This window comes from Poecilia reticulata, linkage group LG4 (genome assembly GCF_000633615.1).
Source record: "Poecilia reticulata strain Guanapo linkage group LG4, Guppy_female_1.0+MT, whole genome shotgun sequence".
NCBI lineage: Eukaryota > Metazoa > Chordata > Actinopteri > Cyprinodontiformes > Poeciliidae > Poecilia > Poecilia reticulata.
The window spans coordinates 6,157,528-6,181,326 of record NC_024334.1 but is presented as its reverse complement, the minus strand read 5'-3'; the positions used below and the strand labels follow the sequence as shown (position 1 = coordinate 6,181,326).

General features: G+C 39.6%; 2 protein-coding genes across 3 annotated transcripts in view; one reads left to right on the top strand and one right to left on the bottom strand.

Annotated features, from left to right (window-relative positions):
• psmd1 (proteasome 26S subunit, non-ATPase 1) overlaps nt 1–23,799 on the bottom strand; it is a 34,891-nt gene that overhangs the window by 7,221 nt on the left and 3,871 nt on the right. Inside the window, exons 8-20 of one of the 2 annotated variants that reach the window (XM_008406841.2) lie at nt 23,725–23,785; nt 23,512–23,640; nt 23,322–23,410; nt 23,151–23,229; nt 22,893–23,066; nt 22,653–22,764; nt 22,098–22,294; nt 21,655–21,750; nt 21,173–21,237; nt 9,410–9,524; nt 6,431–6,547; nt 5,072–5,174; nt 309–478 (exon numbers count right to left, since the gene is read on the bottom strand). In XM_008406841.2, the coding sequence (XP_008405063.1) occupies nt 309–478; nt 5,072–5,174; nt 6,431–6,547; nt 9,410–9,524; nt 21,173–21,237; nt 21,655–21,750; nt 22,098–22,294; nt 22,653–22,764; nt 22,893–23,066; nt 23,151–23,229; nt 23,322–23,410; nt 23,512–23,640; nt 23,725–23,785 (1,507 nt within the window). The remainder of the gene's footprint in view (nt 1–308; nt 479–5,071; nt 5,175–6,430; nt 6,548–9,409; nt 9,525–21,172; nt 21,238–21,654; nt 21,751–22,097; nt 22,295–22,652; nt 22,765–22,892; nt 23,067–23,150; nt 23,230–23,321; nt 23,411–23,511; nt 23,641–23,724; nt 23,786–23,799) is intronic. The other variant, XM_008406842.2, reaches the window with a different exon arrangement.
• On the top strand, nt 10,608–20,845 carry htr2b (5-hydroxytryptamine (serotonin) receptor 2B, G protein-coupled). Its single transcript, XM_008406840.2, has 4 exons — nt 10,608–11,392; nt 11,576–12,152; nt 15,497–15,697; nt 17,183–20,845. The coding sequence occupies exons 2-4, from the start codon at nt 11,906–11,908 to the stop codon at nt 18,133–18,135; spliced, it is 1,401 nt and encodes a 466-aa protein (XP_008405062.1). The 5' UTR covers nt 10,608–11,392; nt 11,576–11,905; the 3' UTR covers nt 18,136–20,845.

The following is a 23,799-nucleotide window of genomic DNA, read 5'->3' as shown; positions in this document are numbered from 1 at the left end:
TAAATTAACATTTCAATAATATTCAAATTTAGTAAACGGGCTTGTATATGTGCTAATTAGATACCTCTAATCCCCACAGATTATATTTAGGGGCATCAGAGTTAAGGGAATGTGCCACAGTTTTGAAAATCTGTTAAGAAAAAGTTAGTAATTTTTAACTACTTTGTGTTGGTCTATAGCAAAATATCAAAATAAATCATTCTGAATATTTCTCATTTGTATTCAGTTTTTGCTGATCTGTAAGCAGAACAGCAAGTGATAAATCAAAGATTTGTTAGAGGCAGCGGTCACAGGTGACGTTTCAGTACCTTCAGATCCTTGTTGAGGCCGATGATGGCTGTTGGTGTGAAGGCCAACGACAGGAAGTGAGACAGAGGGAACCAGAACCAGAACTGAGTGAAGACCAGCAGGCCGACGACCGACGGCATGTGAGTGTGGCCGGTCCTGGACTGGAGAGAGATGCTCACGTTGCGTCCACCTGGACAGCGGAAGACGAGAGACGTTTCAGGCAGAGCAGAGACGCAAGTCAATATGACTGAGAACGGAATAAAATATCCAGTTGATTATGTGGAAAGGAATGATGTGAAGGTTTGTGAGAGATAGTCTAACATATAACAGAAGGGCTCTTGTGATGGTCACAACAAATCATTGACTTTGTTTCCTTAAGCCGCTTTATAACCACATTGTCTGTATGCTGATTATTATTTTCCATTTGGGAACCAATCTGTGCCCAAACTTTTACTTCTGATGACTTTAGATGCTGCTCCAATATTTCTACATAATGTTCTCATAATGTGCTTTCTCTTGTTGTTTAAAGAGACAGTAATAGTTCAGGATGTAAACTTCTGATTTTGAAGATATTAATAAATAAATCTTTGACATTCTTTTATTATCGTGGGATTTATCCAATGGAAATAATTTTGGAGATTCTAACTCCAACAAAAACAAGAGAAATTTGGTCTTATTTCACTTCAAAAGTGGGAAAAAAGGTGCATTTGTGGCTTTTTATTTGGCGCGTGTAAACTTCTGGTTTGAACTGGATATTGGGACCGACAATCGGTGAACAAAGAAGTTCAACTTTTAAAACAGCTGTCATCCGTCCTGAACCATTTCATGCCAGTTGTGCTCTAAATGATGAGATGAGGGACTGTGAGGTTAACAAGGGCTCATTCCAGGAAGCTCACCGCCCAAAGTTGGCCGTCTTTTGACTCCGATTTGTGATGTTTTGGTCATAATTAACAAAGACATTGTGACAAGCCAAGTACACCCAGACAGGCACTGCCTGCTGCATCCTGTGATCAAACCAGATTCATTATCTTCAGCTTAGCAAAACACATTCATAATTTATCTAAAAAGCAGTGACTGAGGACTTCTGAATACTCTTGATTTTAGTTACATTGCTAACTAAATAATGTGTCAGACCAACACCTGGATAAGATGCAGACGTCTCTTCTGATGGCTGATAGATGATGTGCACTAGCGATGCCAATAGGAATATATCTTTACATCCATTGCTGCCATTTTTTTATATCATTTGGATTAAATTGAATGGTGTGTAGCAGCCCAGCTGACTGTATTTGATGTCCCCATATAGGAATATTAAAGATTATATTTAAGCAACATATGTGAACTTCTTAATTGTTTAACAAAATACCAAATAATCATTTATAAATTATACATATTTACTAGTTTAGGTCAAAAGGAGCTTCGTGTTCCAAACAAATTAGTAAGCCAGAAAAAAAACATATCAATTAATTTTCATTCTGGTATTTGATTTAAACATGACAAACTATTTTGTAATACTTTGGGGGAAAAAAACTTTCCATGACAGCATGACTCACAGTGTCACTGTGCGCTCCTCTAAATTAGATCATGTCACATTTATCTTTGGCGTCAGCTGAAAAGGTGAACGACACTGGCCGATGTTGCAACAGAATCCAGTGCGTTTCTGTCCAGAACAAGCAAACAAAAACCAGAAGACAAAAGGAGGGGAAGAATAAGCGGATGAACACGTCATCTCTGTGGGCGAGAGAAGTAGCGCATTTCCCAGGGCAGTAGTTCTTCCAACTAAAAATGAACTCATCTTAAACAATACCAGTTAAATCACGCGCCGTCGTCTCCCATCCATTCTGGTCTGAGGTCGTTGGGATGACTTCAACACAAGAGCCTTATCTTGACATCTGAACCTCCTTCCTCTGCAGCAGATTGAACGAAGGCCAGAATCACTAACGAGCTCCGCTCGTTGCGCCACAAGCCCGTTCTTAAAAGGCTCTTAAATACTTAAGAGTATAAGTGGGCTTCACAAGGAGCCCCCACCATCTCCTCCCGCTGTTTTTGCCAACTCTCAGATTGGAGAGCCAATTTTCATTCCAGGGAGTAGTCAAGGGGGGATGATGGGACAGCGGCGATCCTTTAGAGGTGTAGCGTGACTGTATAAAGTCAGGGCTCGTTTTTCTGGGTAAAACAGCAAATTAATAGACTATATCAGTAAAACTGAAGAGTCTGCCTGCGGACGCTCAAACTGCTGAGGTGAGAAAAAGAAGACTTGGATGTGGAGAGTGAGGAAGGACGAGCTGGAAGCTGACATTTCCTGCTTAATGAGGACCAGTGATCATGAAACTGACCGCTAATCGCTTCCGCCAGTGAAATTAAATACAATTTCCCTGCACCTCAAACACTACTAACGACCTGCAGGACCCAGAACACTTAAATATTTACGCTGCAAGAGCCTGAACATGCCTGATGTCCAGATCATATTCTCCATCTGAATATATTTCGGTATTATGCAGCAGAATACGATGTAAAGAAATGATGAAACCCACAAAGAAACACCAGCGATCAGAGTCTAGTCTGGGTTTATTCTGCTGATTTGACAAATAATGCAGGTCCTCAGACAAAAAAACCCCATCATGGGCTAAAGCTAGACAGATTGAGGGATTCAAAAGGAAATGTGGAAACTAGTAAAAAGAAAAAAATGCAAACAATCAGCAGCTTGAGCCATGTTTATGTGGGAGGTAGAAGTTGTTTGCTTCTTTGTTAGCAGGATCGCTAAACTGTTTGACTCTTTGTAAAATTGTAAGATGGGATGCCTGACTGTGAAGCGATCCACTGCTTGATGTCTAACTGGATCCAGAACTGGTTTTATATTGAGCCTTAGCAGTGAGATACTTTCACCCAAAACTGTTCAGTCCTGACAGGAAAACCAAACAGTGATACCAGGCTGACGGTAGGTACCAGCGTCTCACTGAACGTCTTTTAAACTCTCTACATTTGGTCAGGCTGCATAACCACAAACCTCAGTGGATCTCATTGGGAGTTTAAATGACAGACCGACACAAATTAGGTCCAAATTATGAACAGTGAGTGTTTTGGTGCATGTTTTTGCTGCACTAAAGTGAAAATTTCACAAAATCTTTGCAAAATAGCTAAAAGCTCAGTGTGCTCAGATGAAGAACATCTGGGAGTAACATTTTCCAAGCTCAACTGCATTGAGATCTTGAATCTCCCTGGACTATTCTGATATCTATTTGTTCTGATCTTGCCTTCCTGCTTCAATTTGAACCTTCAGGCCAACCTCTAGCAAGTTTTCTTCCTGGTATATCCTGTATTAGGCTCTAATCGTTTCCCCAAAGAACTAAAGAAACATATCCTCCCACTTGAGCTTCTCAGAGTTTACCCTTTGGCTGCTTCTCTTAAAGGGGCAGTCCTAAGAATAATGTTAAAGGCTTGAAAGAGGAGCGAAGTTGTGATGACGTGTTGAAGGTGCAGTCAGAAAGAGCAGGAGCTTCTTAAAGAGACAAAGGCCCAATTTCAAGGCATTAAATTGCAAAGTTTAATTCTTTTAAGTTATGTTTGATAAACGCAGCATTTTTATAACAACTGAGGTTAAAAGTTTCTTGATGGGCACTATTTGCATGGAAAATAAATAATACTGCCCCTTTTATAAAAGCCCTCGTTGCCTGCTATTGTTCCCCCACCCCATTTTCACTTTATCCCTTATTTAACATCTGGATCAGAAACTGCTCACTTATCTCCTAATCTCTACATGAAGATATCTTCATAAAAGAAAAGCTTGTGCAAAATATTTGGCCCCAGAAAATTGCATTTGGTGTTTTAGCAATCTTGGTCTCTCAATACTGAACCCTGATTTCTGGTCTTTACATCTGTTGGTCTAATCAGAGAAAAGCTTTGACATGTGTGACATTTTCTCTAAATGCCCAGCTGCAACTACAGCCAGCTCCTCTGTCAAGGTTTGGAATAAGAGACGGTACAATCCACCCATTATCTACCGTCATCTGGACAAACCCTGCAGCACTGTTTGTTTGATGTGCCTCAGGCAGAGTGAAGATCGCTTTTTCTTTTTAACTTACTTTGTCAAACTGAATAGTTTAATAAAGAATTTTATTTTATTTTTATTTTTCAAATATTTCTTCATTTCATATTTGTGTTTTCGTCATGAATGTTTCTGTGGTGAAAGAAAAAATACTCTAAAAACTGAAACGGAAGCTTATTACAAATGTATTACAAATAAGTATTTCCCATCTGGAAACAACTCAGGAAGAGAGCTGCTTTCTCTCAGTGTGAGCTCACCACTTCTTTTGTACATTGAGGGATTGTGGGATTTGTTTGAAGCGCTCTCTATATGATGATGTACAGCTCTCATGGACCTCACACACACACACACACCGACTGCTTGGTTGTGTCCACAAATACTCACACAGACATACAAACACAGAGGATCTGAGGCAAACAGTAATCACCAGGTGGAAGCCAACAAGAGCAGCATAGAGCTGAGGTAGGACCCCCAGGGCGCTAATGCACCTTAGCCTGATCTGTTCCAGAAGCGGCGCACACGGGTGGTCAGCACCCGGAGTTACTTTGTGTGGTGGAAAGGCGCAGAGAAACCACGAAGCGCAGTTTGCCTCGTGCATCGTGTAATTAAGCAATGCAGAGCTTTTTGTCCCCCCTGAAGGGTGAGACCACTTAGAGCAACTAGAACCACCAACCGGTTTGATCTCTCGCTCAGTGAGAGGTGAAGATAAACCCGCAGCCGCTCTGACTGGAGACTGACCTGCGTCGAGGATTCCCTGAGCCAGGATGGCGCCGAACTTCGCCATGACGTCATCGTGCTTGTCGTTGATCACTTTAGCGTAAAGCTGCCTGAACTGATTCACCTAAAAAAGAAAATATGTTCTTATATATTTTCAAGGTTTATGCAGTTTTCCCACAGTAAAATTCAAGCGCTTTCAAGCATTTTAGTTTTCAAACTTTTACAGCACCACACTCTGGAGATAAAAACAATACAAATGAACTCAAAAAGACAGCTTCAATTCACTATTACGTTACATTTATTACTGTTAATGTTATAGTTTTCTACATGGCAGGGACAATATAAACTATTTTTATGTTTTGAAATGTCTCTTACAAATAAAATGGTAAATGAACAAAAAAAAATCCTCCAATATCAATGACTTTATTATAAAATATAAGACAACCTTTATTTCAACTACACGCATCAAAACGATGTGGTTTGAATATCAAGCACTTTCAAGAACTTGACACAAAAATCAAGCTTTCTAAAAACACCCAATTGAAATTCAAGCATTTTCAAGGATTGCAAGCACCAGTATGAACGTGTTTTGATTTATGCCATAAAAAACATTTGGCAAAAATGTTTTGTCTGACAAATTACATATTTTTCAGGCAAAGCAAAACTTTTAAATATTTGTAAGAAGTATATCCAAATGCGAACACATCAAACTGTTGATGTGTCACACGACAAGATGAATCATATTTGAAGTGTTCAACATGTCTGCAAAGCATGTTGACCAGTAGGCTGACCAGTAGGCTACAATCACTGCAGTGCTTGTTGGACTGAAATTTATCAAATGCTGGACTGGATATTTATCAACCAAATAGGCAAAATTGAGGCAAAAACAGAACGGACAGATCTTAGCTTTACATTTACAGCTACAACTAATAAATTGTAAACCAGATATCTTTAAATGTGACACATAGCCAAAAAATGAAAAACCTGGAGGAAACAAACATAATATCCTTTGACGTTTAGTCATTTGAAACTTAAAAGAAAAGTTTCAAATGACTAAACGTTTGAAAGAAAAGTGTTCCTTGCACAATCCTGTATACCAGCTCAAGCTTTTAGATCTGTTGCTGTGCAGATGAGAAGTCTTTGAAAATGTGTCTGGCATTTCTTAGCAGTCAGTGACAAAGGCCGGGGCGCCTCGAGGCCGAGTGTGTGCAGTTGTGCCAGCTACGTTCTCTGTTTTAGTCTTCCCAAACAGATTCTCTCCTCCGCACAAATCTGATGCATTTTACTTACTCCAGTTTTTCTTGTTGAGGAACACAAAAGTCCAGATCAACTCATTGATCCAGGCTGCGGACAATAAAGCCAGCTTCCCGACTCACTCACCTTGGGACAGGTAACCTCAGTCTGCTGGATCATAATGAGGGCCGAGGCAATGAGGGCACCTTGTCTCACATAGTTTACCGGGTCGTTAGTCATGGGCTCCAGCAGATTGATCGCTTCCTGTGAAGGAAAAATAGAAAAGTAGAAAACAGAGGAGTAAGTTAAGCTGCATGTCATAAACCTTGAGGTGGGGAATTATAAATCTATAATCCAAAACGTTTCCACGTGGTAATTAGGGGGCTAAACGAATTGAATGATTAATGATAAATATTTCATTTGCATAGTTTTTCTATGAAGGACTGTCAAGAATTATTTGACATAAATAAAGGATCACTTGGTACTTTTTCCATAATTTGTGTAGTTTGCTTTGTCTTCCAGGCCAAGCAGTATTATTGCTGTGGTTTGGAGCTGCAGTTTAGAGACAACGGACCTGAGACCAGAGCAAACCGAGCCCAAGTCAAGACCAAAACTTTCAGGAAGGTGAGACCAACACCAAACCATTTTACTTGCAATAATTTCCTTTTTGCTGCAATCGTTTAATGAAAATATGCATGTTGCAGCAAGCTAACCTCTAAAACGGCTCCAGACTACATGGTTTCACTGGCTTAATTGCTTCAGTTAAGCGCATCAAAACAACATCAGAACCAGAAGGGAAGCAGACCAACAACTACCTGACTTTAATCCAATAACTCCCACTGTCTGGTAACAACGACTCTTGAAGAACAAATGCAACCAGCCAAACAATAACTAACTTGGCTTGAGCTGCAGGTGGTGGACTTAACTCACTTAGCGTTCTTTTTTCCATGTAGTACAGTCAGATAAATATTCATATATTTGCACTGGAAAACATTTCTTTCCTTTGTTTTACTCATCCTCGTTACATTTTCAAAGTGAAAAACTTTGCTGCATTTGCAGGAAGTCCAACAGATAAGAGACAGAAACAAGACTGAGTGGTTACATTTATCACAGCTTGAAATAGTCAAAACAAAGTCTTTTGTGAATTAGCTTTAATTCACAAAGGACACAGCAAAAACGAAATCTTACCATATATTTTTTTGTCTAGCTACTAGTGAAAATATCTCGGTACACTTTAAATAAGACAAAACTAACTTCCAAGTAACTTTTCAGCAAGATACAGAAGCTTGTTTTAAGTTAATAATTCCTTAATACTGATATAAAATACTAGTTTCACTGGCTAGTTTTCTCATGTTACAAGTGAAAATATCTGCCAGTGAAACTAGTACATTTAAAAAAAATAAATTTTAAGGAATTATTTACCTAAAATCTTGCTGAAAAGTTACTTGCATGTAAGGGGAAACTAAGATATTTGTACTAGAAACTAGATAAAAATTCTTGCAAAGATTTTGTGTACCCAGGCTGTCACTTGTGCAAAAACAAGAATCACAGTTTTGTTTAGCAGTTTGTTTTCAACCGTTTGTTGACGAACAGATCACTCCAACAGTGCTACTTTTGTTTGGTTAAATACAGGAAAAGACATTATCAGCAGAGGCAAACAGACCTCACAAATTAATGACATTAGTGTCATCCATATCTGGTTTCCCAGGACAACAGAGTTAACAATTACTCTCTTCCCATGAGTGGTGTGAAGGAGGGAGTGAACGAGGGAGGACAACCTCCCCGCTCTCCTCTGCTCTGCAGCCAGTCTATCATTGCAGCTTTTATGTCTCTTGAGCAGTTATGGCTGTAACTAACACCAGCAGGCCGGGCGGGAGGTGTCGGGCCCGCAGAGGAAAGAGCAACAAACCAGAATGATGACAGTGGAGGTAAAATAAACGACGTTTCATCAGCGCTCTCGGCCTAACTGGCTGAGACGGCTGCGCTGTGGGACGATAAGTCAGCGTGTAAAGCCAGCGCTCGTCTACCACATCCTGCCCACACTGCGTTGTGGGAGGGGGGTAATTAAAGGCATTTACTGTCTTATCCAATCAGCAACCCCGGTTGGCTGCTAAAGAACGCATTAATTAAACTGCTGGGCTGCTTCCTTCACTTTTTGCTCCCAACATTAGAGTTCAGTATTTCTAAAAGCTGTCTGGAAGCTTATAAACAACTGGATTGGAGCATAACTCATTCAACCACAAAATAATTTCTCTATTTATACAAATTTGAGAAAACAGTATCTGGTGACAGAGTGCAGAAACAATGAGAACTTTTCCTCCTATTTGCAGGAAAAGCTGAAAAATAGGTTGAAATTCTCCCAATGGCACAAAATTAGCATTTTCCCTGAGGCGACACTGACCCGGTCAGAAGAATATTCAAAGTCTAAGATGTTGAAAAATAAACAGCTGATCAGGTGCAAAACATTAACTTTAGTGCTTCGGTGCTGATCAGCACTCATAATTAAATACACAGTGAACTGGCAGCACCCTCTACATCTGCCTTCCTCGCTCTGGTTTCTGGACTTCAGAGAACCCGATCACAAGCAAAGAGTAAAGCCGAACGACAGCGTGCCAGCTCACATCACTTTAGAAGCTAATCTGCAATGAACTTTTCACATCTGAGTTTTTCTGTGCTGGCCTGCCATTATAACTCCAAGAAATGTCAACAAAACAAAAATCTAAATATTTTCCACCTTGTCGTAATAAGTAAAAGTATACAAAGCAAAGGGGAAAGTATGTCGGGATGTTTTGGACAAGTTCCTTTCCTGCAGGGGTCAAAAGAGGATAGCCTAGGCTGAAATCTTCTGTTGCATTAATTTCATAAACAAGCCAACAACCAGCTGCTTCATTCAGCCTGGATTATCTTTACATCGGTGACGCACACTTTGTGCCAGGAGAAATGAAAGATGGACTTGAAACACAAAGATAGCAAATTACATGTAAAAATTAGCGACAAAAAAAATACAGGTTTTTGAAAATAAACAAAGATTCACTAATAATTTTTAATCTGTAGTTAATAATCGGCACCTAATCAAAACCCATGAAGAGGATCGAATAAACGTGAAGAAACAAAGGATGAACTGACTTTGTTGCCTGTCCCAGCACAGCAGATGCCCAGAGCCATGGCCGCCCCGCAGCGAACATGAGGGTTGTAGCTTTCTGACAGGAGAGACACCACACTGGGGCACTGCTCCGGAGTCCTGCTCAGAAAAACACAGGGGAAAGAAATGATTAGAGTTTGAAGTCCACTTTCTTTAAAAAAAAAAAAAAGATTCAAGCTCAAAATGATCAGTTTCAAACCCGCACCCACACTATAACATGGCCTGCACTCAAAACAGAAGTGATTTCCAACATATTAAAGTTATTTAAATGATTTGACAAAAACTAATAACTTAGTTAATGTCTATTTTCTCTATCTTTACCTTTGGGCAAACCTGAAAACAAGGTATTTACTGAAATGTTACTAAAAATTTATAACGTGTTGGACTAAAGATGAAAATTACCTGAAAAAGTGTCAAAGAAATTGTCAATGAATTACATTTCTTTTTAACTAGTTCAGTGAGTGTTTTTGCTGTTGTCGCAAAAGGAAGCAGGAATACAAGCTGTTTAAATGATGATGCTGGGTAATGTGTAACAAACATTTAAAAAGCACATCATTTGCTCGCCTGCGTCCATTACAAGCACTCATCTAAACACACAATAAAAACCTGGGTTTTATTAGAAAGCCAATAAACTAGCAAGGATTTCCTTGTTGACACCTGGATTTAATTAAAGCTTAAGCCATGTCCAGGAAGTCAAAAAAAAAAAATCATAAAAAGGGAGGGATATATTCAGGGTAGTATGCTCACATAAAAACAAACGAACAGACTGCCAGAATGTAAAAAAATAAAAATAAAATCCCCTCACAAAAATAAGGTTTTACGTCAAACTTTTCATGTCACAAAGAGGAGTACAGTACACCAAATAAAAAGCAGAAAATGTTTTGCAACACATTAAGAAAATACTTTACAGATTAAAGGCATTTTAAACTCTGTATTTTGTAATGAAAATAAATCCCTGCCATATTTACAGAAAGCTCAGTATTTTTGCCCATTTCTACAGTTTTTAAAGATTTAAAGCTTTAAAAACTGCATATATTTCCTTTGTACAAACAAGAAAATATATGCAAAAAAGTGGAAATAAAATACATTTATACATATCTGAGTGTCCATTTGTGCACTTATAAGCGTACTGTAATCTTCAGATACTAATTTGTAATTTGGTTATTTGTGCAGCATAAATAACTTGGTATTTTATGTTTTCATTATTCAAAATGAAACCATCTATATCTGTATCTCCAGGCATCTCAACAATCAAGAGGACTGGCTCAAACTCTCTTTGCTTGAACATCTGAGCCCAGTGGGGACAAGAAGGGGGAGAAAAGCTTTACAGCACAACCACAACAGAAAAAAGTTCCCCCCACCAAAAACCGCTGCTGCCTCCCCCGGGTGACTGCTCGTTTCCAATGGGGGAGAGAACACAGAGTGGCAAATATAAACAGCGGGACGGCTGTGTTGAGGGAAATTACCTCCCTGAACCGCTGGCACGTGGCCAGCAAGAAGACATTCATCTGTTTCGTATCGAGTCTGGCTCGCAAGATGAAGGGGTGGGTGAAGTGGGGGGTGGATGAGACGGCGAATGAGACAGGACAGAGTGCGAGTCGACTGCAGACTGCGAAGCAGAGCCGGCGAGAGAGGGAGGCAGCGGGGCCGCAACATCTGAAAGTTTTAAACCTGTGATCGCTTCAGGTGATGCAAAGCAAACTTGGAGTTCCTTCCAGCATGTGGAGGGAAAGCCAAGTCGGCATCATGGATCGCTACAGTCTGGGACAGATTTAACTGCTGCGGCAGGGCGTTCGGCTTCATTCTTACGTGGAAAACGTTGCAGTAAAAGGAAGCAATAAAAGCTGTGGAAGAATATACATAGAAAGCCAAGATTGAAATGCATTTGGCTTTGAGCTGCAGCTTGGGAAGATACTTGAGGGACTGAGATGCAAAAGGAGCTCATCAAGCACCGAGCTGGGAAAAAGGTAAGAATTTGTTTTTGACATTTTCCAAAACAGCGGCATATTTTAGGACATGGATTTATTCTAATAGACAGAAACTACACTAATGAATTAGATGTAAAACCAAGTAAGCCATATTCTTCTCCATAATATCAACATGGGGATACATTAAAGAACAAAACGTAAAACTTTTTCTGCTGTTTTAAGTGGATGACGGGAGAATCGGCTGCGTGGGAAAGCGAGGACCTCTGTGATCGTCTTGCTGTGGAAGTTCTGCTCGTGATGGGATTATTCCAGCTCCGGAGTTTACTGCAGCGGCCCTGCTAACTTCGCACCCTGAATCTTTCAGCCATCGTCATTTCAAAGACTTGTCATTCTGCTCACGGGACGATGCATGTTGTGCACCGGCCCTGAGCGGCCCCAGGACACCCTGCGCCTTCGCCTGCGGGACCCAGTGACCATGCTGACCGAGCGTCTGACAGCAGAGAGATCAGAGCCACCGCCCACGCTCAGGCCTGCCGCGGCATCAGCAGCAACATGTTTCACCAGCTCAATAACAGTTCAGATGCAGACGAGGAGCCTGCGGCTCAGCTGAGATGGGCTGCCCTCCTCATCGTCATGGTGATCATCCCCACCATAGGGGGAAACATTCTGGTTATTCTGGCCGTGTCGCTAGAAAGAAAGCTACAAAACGCCACCAACTACTTCCTGATGTCGCTCGCGGTCGCCGACCTGCTGGTGGGACTTCTAGTGATGCCCATCGCACTCGTCACTATTCTCTATAGTAAGTATAACAAGATATTTTATAGCATAAAAAGTGTCCTATTGAGACAAAGCAAAGCAATAAAGTCTTCAAATGGAAAAGCTACATTTAAGTTTTCTTCTTCCCCACTCAATTTAACTTGTTAATTAAAGAGAAAACCTGACAAACTGTTTAACGGAAACGTTTTTCTTCACAAGAAAATCCAGAAAATTTCAGAAAAACTGACACTGAAAGTAGAAAATACCTCTAGGAAGCACCAAATACACACAGTAGAGCACACAAAAGTACTTGAGAGGAGCTAAGACAAAGGAAATAAAATCCCCCCTGTAGTTTAAGCAGTAAGGCCTGTACTGAGCCACTCAGCACAAGCATGAAATATGAAACGACATCTCCCAATTAAAGTTGTTTACTATTCAGAATAAAAACAGCGGCGTGTCTGCCCACTTACAAGTCTATTCCACGACTTCTACACAACAACACAGTTCAAGGCGAAGTACTGCAGTGAAGCTGTTCTTCATTAATTCAATTGGAAGGTAATGGGCCACATAGTAATTATGTGTCTCACACGGACAAACACACACACACAAATGGAAGATGGTGTTACACAAGGCGTCCTCTATCATAATGGTTTTCAAAAGAACTGGATGTGTCTGCTGCCTCAACACATCCCTTGTTCAGTTAGTTTTTTTCTTTTTGACATTTTGAGACAGAAAGAAAAAGATGAAAGTCAAAAAAAGTTAATTTTAAGATTTTCTGAAACGGAAAAGCAAGAAGTCTAAAAGTCTAAAAGAAATCAGGAAAACAAGAGGAGCTTAAAGTACAAAAACCACCCTCCCAAAACAGCTACATACGGTTTCAGCATTTTCTTTAATTCTATCACTGCTGTTGAGGTGCTTTTCAACTCTGCCATCAGTAAAGAGGAAGCCTCTTTAAAGACTGATGATCTTTGCTGACAGCTGTCTTTAGCCTCCGATCAGAGAAGATACAGCACCAAGTGCTGAAATGTGCAGGAGGAGGTCAAGGAGGCGTAAACAGGGACATATAACGTGTACATGAGGCCCGGGTGAGGCACAGCAGAGCTGACTGATCAACATGAAGCTGCCAGGACAACGACCAGCACCTCATACCAAACCCTCTGGCACACGCCACAGGACACTGTACGTAGTGACAACCTGCTGTTAGCAACAAACATCATTTAGAAATATGTAAAAGAACATAAAATAAATGGAATCTCTGTAAATCAAACCTGGTTTTAAGTGGGCTGTCTTTTGAATATTTAAGCAATGCTAAAAGCCACACTGGCCAAGTGGTAAAAATAAAACAGGTTGACCGATACTTTGTGTGTGTGCAATGTAAATCCAGACAGGTATTCCAGAAATGTTCCTTAGCTTTGTGCTAAAACCAGGAACTGTTCTCAAAACGATTTATATTCAAGTTTCTAAATATTTTTAGGGTAAGAGAAGTGGAAAACTTACTTACCCATTAACTTATATTCAACTTAGCAACAAAAGCAAGTTAAAATTTTAACTTTATTAGCCTAAATAATCATTCATTTTTTTGGCTTGTGACTCAACTGTGTTTACACATAAGTTACTAAATGTCATCCATTAAAGCATATAAAACTTAATACTGCCTCAAGTGGAGGAGTTTAAGTATCTGGGGATCTTGTTCACGAATGAGGGAAGAAGGGAGCGGGAGATCGACAGGCGGATTGGGGCAGCGTCTGCCGTGAAGCGGGCGCTGTACCGGTCCGTCGTGGTGAAGAGAGAGCTGAGTCAAAAAGCGAAGCTCTCAATTTACCGGTCGATCTACGTTCCCACCCTCATCTATGGTCATGAGCTTTGGGTCATGACCGAAAGAACGAGATCACGGATACAAGCGGCCGAAATGGGCTTCCTCCTCAGGGTGGCTGGGCTCTCCCTTAGAGATAGGGTGAGAAGCTCGGTCATACTTAAGGATTTTAGCGAGCTAATGTGATTACTGTTTTGATGGCAACTCTATAAATACACAATGCCAAGAAGAAGAAGCTGGTGATGAGCAATCGTGGGAGTAGTAGTTTTGTCACACCAAAGTGTTGCCTGAATTCCTCACTACAAAATTACAGAGGAGGCAAATACTGCTAGTACAATTCTCATGAAAAAGATAAATAAATGTAAACAAGAAACAATGAGCAAACTTATAACTAAATTATTAATTGTTCATCTGTTTTACTTATTTTTCTTGCATGTGTACAAGGAGTAAAAAGACCAGTGTTGCCTAAAAATCACCAAGTTTAAGTTCTTTCTGACTTTTTAGAGACCTTGCACAAAGCCTGTGTGTGGACCTTCAGGTCTGCTATTTTTAAGATCAACATTGTGATTCCAGAGAAGAAATATCTCATTTAAAATGCTTCTATGCCATTTTGTATTTTTTCTAACGATAATAAGACTCACAAAACTACACTGCAATGCTCAGAGCTCTGTAATTCTTAATGAGTACAAGTGAGGACCAAAACATTCTGGAAATTATGATGACCAGTGATGTTTGGTTGAAAAATATATAAAGGACAAATGAAAGAAAATGAAGGCAGTTAAACTGCTTTAAAATAAACTGAGAAGAAGATAAAATGCTTCTGTAAACTAAGTGACCACAACTGGGCAGCAGCCTGCTGACGAAGTCGAATATTATAACAAAGTTGTATGATTCACACATTCCTGTTTCAGTTTAACGAAATGAAAAGCTTGCCTGTGGCTAGGTGACTTTCACAGCCTATTCTGTTTATTCTCAAGACAAATTTAATCAACATTTACAAAAAAAAAAAAAAAGCCTCCAGTGAGCATCCACTCAAGGAGAAGGAGAGCTGCTATTCATCAATGAAATCCTCCCAAACTGACCAAAACTGTGAGTCAAAAATCTCCCCCAGTATGAAACATAAGTGAACATAATCATAATAAGAGAAAAAAAAATACAAAATATTTCCACAAACAGGCTTTTGTAAAGTTAATGGAGTCAGAGACAAAAGCCAGAACAAATTTCTTGCCAGTTTTACGCCTGGAAGTCAAAATAAACACTACTGTTGAGCTGAGTCTAAGCCACAATCTACATGAAGCACTTTTAGCTCCATAAACAGGCAGTGAACCCTCAGTTTCCAGTAAAGACATTCCTCACACACATAAACAAACATCAATTTTTTTACTTGACTGATGCTTGTAATCTCTTCAGCTTCCCTGAATCTCCCATAACAGTCAGAAAAGGGTTTCTCAACATAAGAAAACCCAACAAGTTCATTAATTTAGCTGCTAATTTTAGACATAATGAAATCAGTGATAGCTACCTGTACGAGGAAATAGTTGATAAGATTAACCATTATCTTGTCCTCTCTTCAGACTCTAGGTGGCCTCTTCCAGACTTTCTCTGCCCAATCTGGCTCTTCCTTGATGTGCTCTTCTCTACAGCGTCCATTATGCACCTCTGTGCCATCTCACTGGATCGCTACATCGCCATCAAGAAGCCGATTCAACACAGCCAATACAAATCCAGAGCCAAAGCCCTGGCCAAGATCGCACTCGTTTGGCTCATATCCATCTGTAAGCTTATTATTTATCCTTCTTCTAAGTAAAGAACTGGGTATTTTACGATCTCTGGATCGTATCCTGCCTTTTAGGTGACCCATGAGGAGGATTAGTGTTCATGCTTGGGTTGCTATGTTAACTAGCTTGTAGAGAGCCGTGAAAAGGTTTTTATTTTTGTCACATTTAGATGTTTTAGATCAAAAGATTATAGTATCAGACAAAATAAACCTATAAAATGCAATTTTCAAATGATGATTTTATGTTTTATGTGGAATATAGGAAACCCAAACCAACTTGATTATTAGGTGAATCAGAATCACCTAATAACATCTGTCTGGCGACATGAAGTGAGCTGCAAGATCTCAAGGAGCAACTAGAACAGACAACACCCATCTAGAAAGGGCTATAAAGCCATTTCCAATATTTATATTTTTTTGTGTGGAGTGCATTGAGACAACAATGGTTGTGAATGTGGCGCTTTACTAATAAACTGAATTCAATTGAAACGTAAAGCTGAGAACAGGGAGCGTCTGGGTGATATGGATTTAAAATCTTGTTACAGTATTTTGTGGTGTTATTGTTATAACAATAAAAGTAACAATAAGAACCATTTATTACTTCTTTTTTTAGGTAACAGTATGACTGTGTCACAGCAATTATAGCCCCACAAACACAAATTATGCTCTTGAAAAACATTCCCATTTGTAAATGTTTCTTTAAGAAACTAGTCACATAAAGATGTGTGATTTGTATTACTAAACTGCACACAAAAGCAGTATTTTCAAATTTATTAGTATTTACTGATGTCTTCATTGAACAGTGGAAAAATAGTAACACTATACTTTTACATGAGTTGAAGTTAATCGTGGCAATAAATCTAAATTCTTGTAAGAAATTTCTCACGATAAATGATACAATAAATGCCCACCCCTATATTACAGCTTATTTTAATGAGTCTAAAAAGACAATCCACTATAACTTAAAACATTAAGCTATAGTTGTTAATAAGGTAGATCAAACATTAGCTTCAGCAGAGTTTATCAAATATATAATATGAACTAGGAACCAATCCTAGTTTTTCATGTGGACTTTTAGGAAAACGAATTGCTCACTGCTGCATCTTCTATTTGTCACACAAATCTCTGGAGTCGTCACATATTACTCAGTAGTTTCCCCCTAAGAACTACGTTTTTGATTTAGGATTTTTGGCAGCTCAGGTCAAGAGTCAAATATCTGTCAGCTGCTATAAATGAAAATCTTTCATCTGGGAAAGAGATTGGGTAGATGAGTAACCGGATGGAAGGTTGTATTGTGGCCAATTTATCCAGTTAAGCTTTTCCATCGTTCACTGAGCTGCCAACAAAAACAATAGTGTTGTACTTGACCAAACATACCATAATCTCCTAGATTAAAACTATAATTATAAGATATTTAAAAACGGCTTCAGAGAGTTTTTAGTGTTTATTTTTGCCAATATTAACAGTCTTTTCTATTTTCCAGGTATTGCAATCCCAATCCCGATAAAAGGGCTGAAGAATCTTCACGACAAGAACATCACCTTCAACAGTAATCACACATGCCTGCTGAAACCAAACACTTTCTCAGAGTTCATCATCTTTGGCTCCCTGACAGCATTCTTCATCCCTTTGACCATCATGATGATCATCTACCTTCTCACCGTGCAAGTGTTGCGCAAAAAGGTTTATTTGCTGCGGTCAAAGGTGACCCAGCGCTTCAGCTCCTCACCGATCTCCACAGTTTTCCAAAGTGACCCGGCCTTAGCTTCTCCTCAAGCTGAGCAAATGAACATGTTGGATATCAGACTTCCCAGGCATCCAGAAAAACCAAACGCGGACGTGATGACCGCTCCCACGGAGAAGGAAATATCCTTCCGCAGAATGTCGACGATGGGCAAGAAGTCAATGCAGACTCTGAGCAACGAGCAGCGTGCCTCCAAGGTGCTGGGCATAGTCTTCCTCCTGTTTGTCGTCATGTGGTGCCCGTTCTTCATCACAAACATCACCTCGGCTCTGTGCTCCAGCTGCGTTGAGAAGGTTATTTCCCGTCTGATGGAGATCTTTGTCTGGGTTGGTTACGTGTCATCTGGGATCAATCCCCTGGTCTACACACTTTTCAATAAAACCTTCAGGGAAGCTTTCACGCGCTACATCACCTGCAACTACAAAAACTACCCTAGAGACAGGCTGGGACGGCAGCTTGGCTCGACCGCTGCAGACTGGAACCTTACAAGCATTTCGTTTAAATCTTCCATGGCAGAGAACTCAAAACTGTTCATGAAGCGGGGAATGAAGAACGGCATTGGACGAGTGAGCTACCAAAGTCCACTACGGTGCCAGCAGGCTGTGCAGTCACCAGGCGGAGTTCTGCTAAATACAATTCTTTTGACTGAAAATGAAGATTTTAAGCAGGAAGAACATGTGAGCTGTGTATGAATACATACACAGATGATGTGGCTTGGTTTGATGCATATTCAAAATCAAAAGACAAAGGCTTTCCCAAAATATAAAAAAACAAAGATTGGAGTCTGCATCTATGTGACATTAATGATGAGGCAACAAAACCTACATTTCCTTGCAAAAGTTTTACAACCCCTTTAACATTTTGTCATAGAGTAGTGCGTAATTATGAAATGAAAGAAAAAAAGTTTACATACTTTTACTAAATGTTTTACAAATTAAGATATATATAAAAAAAAAGGCCAGGACATTGACTGGGGCATCTTAACGAACATAATTTGATCTACACCTCAGGCTGTATCCTCAGACATAGTTGAGTCCCTCAGGTTTATCCTGCAATTAGCACCATCTACTTTCAAATCCACATTCCTGTTCCTAAGACGTTTTCCCAAAGCAAGCATGGTGCTACCACTACCATGTTTCACCCTGAGGATGGTGTGTTTGGGGAGATGTATCGTCTCTGGCATGAAAAGTCAACATTCATTCGTCTCATTTGACCAGAGCGCCAATTTGTTGGAATTGATTTAATTTAGGGGCATCATTTCCTACAACTTTATAATGATCAATTTAATCTTTATCACATTAAAAATCCTCAATACAGTGCATTAAATTTTGAGAATATAAATTGACAAAAAAAAAATCTCAGGGGTTTGAAAACGTTTGCAAGTCGGTGTTTCTTGTTGCATCATCTTTGCAGCGGGCCTTTAAACACAGGTTATTTTTTACCATGTAATTTGTTGATATACTTGAAGAGAAAGCTTCAGTTTCCAGACAGTACTCAGAAAAGAGCTGAAAAAAAGCTGCAACTGTTTCACTGAGCAAGCAGAAAGTGTTGAATAGGAACCCATTTAGGCCAAAAGACGTGACAACCTGGGAAAAACTCTGAATGCTGTATATAATAATATATTCCTCTGCTGATCCTTAAATTTGGACTGTCTAAATATGCTGTAAACCCTCTCAGACCACATGCTTACATTTTAAAACAATATGAATCTCTTCTGTAAAGGGCAAATTCTTTGAACTCTTGATACTTTTTAAATTTGCTGAATGAATGGGAGGTTCTCCTGTATGTGTATTGCAGCCTGCTGGTTTGAAATGTTAAAAATGGTTTTGGAATGGAAGTGTGTACATATGAACGAACAGAGATAAAATGGATTCTGAATGTTCTTTAATAAAAAACACCTTTGTTTTACCATCTTATAAAGCAAAAACTGCCCAAAGCACAACGAGATGCCAAGATACTGCCTTCTGAAAAATGACTAAATAAATAAAAGTTTGAGGGGAATAGAAACACAGTCTGGCAGCAGTTCCAGTGTGTATAGACTTAAAGTGCAACAGCATTAGGACTGGTCGATATTCGAGCGAGAAGTGATTCTTATAGTATTGATACATAATGCGATAAGGATATCAGTTGTGACATTTGTCCACTTTCTTCTTTCCTCTGTTTCTCATATGTGCTTCCTGCACTCTCTGACCTTTAGCCTTTTGGGCAACGTCAGTGTCCTGTGAGAGCGTCTGCTGCTGTGAGGACGTCCAACTGACTAAATATTACATTAGCATAAGAAAATGCATGTTCATAACACTTGGGATGTATTAGCCAACCAGTATTGCTCTCCAAACAGCATTCTCCAGAATCAGTACTGCATACATTAATATATCCGCAATATACTGTGCAACCATACATGTATTCAACTGCAGCTAATTTGTATTCATACATCAGATGACAACATTTTTCAGGGGCAAAAACAATTCAAACATATAAACACTTCTAGTTTAGATTAAACTCAGCCTAATTGAGAAAATAGGATTAACGAGAAAGAAATGCCAAGTTTACAGAGGTAAAAACAAAGCAGCAGAAGAAGAAAGTGTGATCGAGGTTTATTTTTACTTAGGCCTCCGACTCCTTTCAAGAGCTCCATTTATTTATAATGAAAGAGAGAAACACGGTAGACTCAAACTTGCAGTTGACCTGATTGCCTGGTTGTGCACATGACTAGATGAGTCATTGGGGTTGGAAAAGTGTGGACTAAGTGTAATCCTGTGGTTCATGAGTCTTTCTAAACAAAGGAGATTTATGGAGGGTTTTTCAAGCAATTGATCACATACACCATTCAGAGCCTTTTTTGGACTTCAGTGTGTACACACTGATTTTTATTTGACATGCCATTAAACAATGCTTGGATTTAATGATAAAATTCATAATAATGTAAGAAAGAAACGCATATATAAATACAATGCCTGGCAAAGGTATTCACACTCTTTAATACTTCCACTATTTTCTGCATTGTGACTGTCACAATACACACAATGCAAACCCTGAATGTATTTCATTGGGATTTCAGTGTGTACACACTGATTTTATGTGATAGATCTACAAAATATCATGTGTAATTGTGAAGTGAACGAAAAATGACAGCTTGTTTCCAAATTTCATCAAATAAATATCTTCAAACTGTGCCGAGCATAAATGTTTATCTCCATAACAGCTGCAGGTCTTTAGCAGTATGTCTTGACCAGCTTTCAACACCTATAGTCTAAATGTGTCCTTAATAAAATGGCTCCAGCTCAGCTAAATGGAGAGCCCCCAAACCACAGTTTTCATGCCTTTTCATAGATTCTCTCAGCATGATGCTGCCACCGCCAAGTTTTACCATAGGGATTGTTGCTGTGCAGGTTTTCTGCAATATACAGCTTCTTGCATGCAAGCCAAAAATTTTAATTCAGGTCTATCTGGTATAAAGAAAAAAAAAACATATATTTGTTGCCGTGAAATAACTCTACTTTATGCAAACTGTAAAAATAAAAAGTAATAAAAACATAAAAATAAATCAGAAATTCGTAACTCTCTCTCATTCTAGTACCAACCACAGCAAAAATACACTTTACTAAAGCAAACCTTAATGTATTCTTAACTTTACAAGACAACGCATCAGTTTGATTAAGTTGAAAAAGGCCTTTATGGAAAATAAGAAGCGTGCTGGTCAAAGCTGAAGGAATTAAAACGGGATCCTACCTGAAGAGGATAAAGCCAATGGACTCGACAGCAGCTCTTCTAACGTCATCGTTCACGTCACTCACCTTAATTTAAATAAGCAGAGTAATTAGAGAAAGTGGAAAAAAACAGACCTCTTCAGTTTTAGTTTTAATGATGTGGTTTCTCATAAAATAAGCAGCTCCACTGTCACACCCATGAACAAACTTGGCTTGCAGAGAGCGCCCTCTACAGGCCAACCAATAAAACATCAGTGATTCAGTATAAAAACTTCGCTAAAGAAACAAACTTGATTTTTTTTCTGCTTTGAACATAAAGTTTCTGAACCTTTAACAGAATTGTGAAAATCTTTATAGAAATGGTTTAGCTCAAACAGAAATCAACATATAGTTATTACAGTACAGCAGGATTCTTTTTTAAAAAGCTACTTTGCATGTGTTTTACAGCCAGGTGAATAAAACCCGTCCACCTGCCAGTAGAAGCGCTTTACAGATGAAACTCACAGCGACATGCAGCAGGCGTCGGATGGCCTTGTTGTTCCCAGAGCCGCAGTATGCCATTCCAACAGTGTACATACCAGATCGCCTCAAGATGGGGTCCTACCATAAACAATGACAGAAAGCAGAGTTGAGCTGTGTTTGTTTGGGTTTGAGTCCCTTCCCGCCGCTAACTTTAACAGAATAAAACCTGGCACAGAGTACAAAGTCTCACGTAACATAAAGTAAACAGTCTGCTACAGAGTGCACAATACATCAAACATATGTGCAGTGCAACAGCCTAATAAAGAACAATGGCTTTTAGTTTATTCTCAAATTGTTTTATGCCCTCCACATTTCCTCCTCCGATGATGAATCAAGCCAGTTTATTCAAAATCTACTGGGCAATATGTATTGTTCCGTTTTAAACAACAAAAGTTTGTTATCCTCTTAGTTGCTCCAAGTCAAACCTTGTCTCTGCAGAGGCTCTCGATGAGGGCGTCGGCCTCCTCCATGCGTCCGTACATGACCATAGCAATCCCCACAGCAAGGCCACGCAGGATCTTCTCGTGCTGCGTCTCCTGAGCGTAGCCCACCATGTCCTCGATCGCCTGGGCCGACTTGGAGCCCAGCATGACCAGACCCAGAGCCAGGCCTGCAGCTTCGCCTGGAGATCGTATCATACCATCAGCGTGCTTTGTTTTGAACTTTACCTCACTAAACATAAAAGCGATCGGTATAAAAAAATAAACAAGTTCCAGGGCTGCTGTGACTCACTGACATAATCAATGAGGATGAAAAGACCAATCTGTTGAAATATCACATGTATTGTGATATGCTGTGCAGCCCTAGTTTGAACTGCACAATTTATGTGTTTCGTTTTTTTGTAGCGTGAAATAGCCGCCAATTTTAGTTAAAAAATGGAAAAAAAACATTTTTTTTGAGAACAAATTATTTAGAATTCACAACAGTTCTTATATTGTATTTGCTTTGCCAGCAATGATTTGGTGATTTCAACAGCTTACCAGTGACGGCGTCATCCTGATAAAGGTTGGACTTCAGCAGGTCATAAACATCCTGTCTGGCTGTTCCCAGAGCAGCTAAACCCAATCCAAGAGCTCCGCCGTGACGGACAATCTACAAAAGGAAAAAATGAATCCAGACAATTAGGAAAAAAAAAAAATCTGTGTTTCTCAAGCAACATTATATATTAGATTCTGAAAGGAAATAAACAATATTAAAAAATGGGGGAAAAAAAACCTTACATCATTGCTGGCATTCTTGAGCTGACCGAGCAGATAATCGATGATGTCCCCACCATGATTGGCGTGAATGAGGCCCAGAGCATACAGGCCTCCTCCCTCCTGGTAGGCAGAGCCGGGGGAAGTGTCTTTAGGCAAATAGGTGGCCATTAACTGGAGCGCCTCTTTCTCATGACCCTAAAATTCAAAGTCAAATCACAAATTTAAAGAAACTAACAGGTTAGTTGTTTCAAATTTCACTTTATAACGATCAAGTCTTACCTTATGAATGACACCCAGACTTGCTGTGGCTGTAAACTTTGCCCAGTTAGTGGCTCTTGCTAACCACTCCAAGTTTTCTCTATAGGAGAAGAAAAAGTTAACTTGTTTAAAATGATTTGTGTTGCACATATTAAACTCTAGTGTCTTTTTATTTATGCTTTTTTTTTTTACCTGAGGAACTGGTCACTTGTGGTTCCTGTGTGCATAAAGGAGTTGGCGATGACTGTAGCTGTGTGACACACCGAGTTTCGAACTGCGTCCTGCAGCACCAAAGAATCAAACATTAAGCAACTTATAACTATCTGCCAATCATCTGAACATCAGTTTCTGCGGTTCAGCTCAGTCATCCAGCGTTTCCTACCTTTGTGTTTTTCAGAATCATCAGATCTGTGTTGTTATTTCGGATGAGAAACTGTAGGTGCAGCTCTATGGTCATCTCCCCGCTAAGAATTTTGATCATTTTGGCGTTCTGGTCTTTAGGTTCTTCCTTCTAGAACAATTCAGAGAGGTCATGAGGAAAACTGAAGAAACAGTTTTCATTATTTAGACAGAATAAACAGCATGAAATGCTTACAGTTTCTGCAGCCTTTCCAGCTGGTGAGCTTCCAGCCTTTTCATCAGTCTCCATTGCTTCACTGGAATCCCATCA

Excerpts from the sequence above, each read along its gene's own strand:
- htr2b (XM_008406840.2), top strand. The coding sequence starts at position 11,906 with ATGTTTCACCAGCTCAATAACAGTTCAGATGCAGACGAGGAGCCTGCG. Across the intron at positions 12,153-15,496 it reads ACTCGTCACTATTCTCTATA|ACTCTAGGTGGCCTCTTCCA; the intron begins GTAAGTATAACA and ends TCCTCTCTTCAG. Across the intron at positions 15,698-17,182 it reads CGTTTGGCTCATATCCATCT|GTATTGCAATCCCAATCCCG; the intron begins GTAAGCTTATTA and ends TCTATTTTCCAG.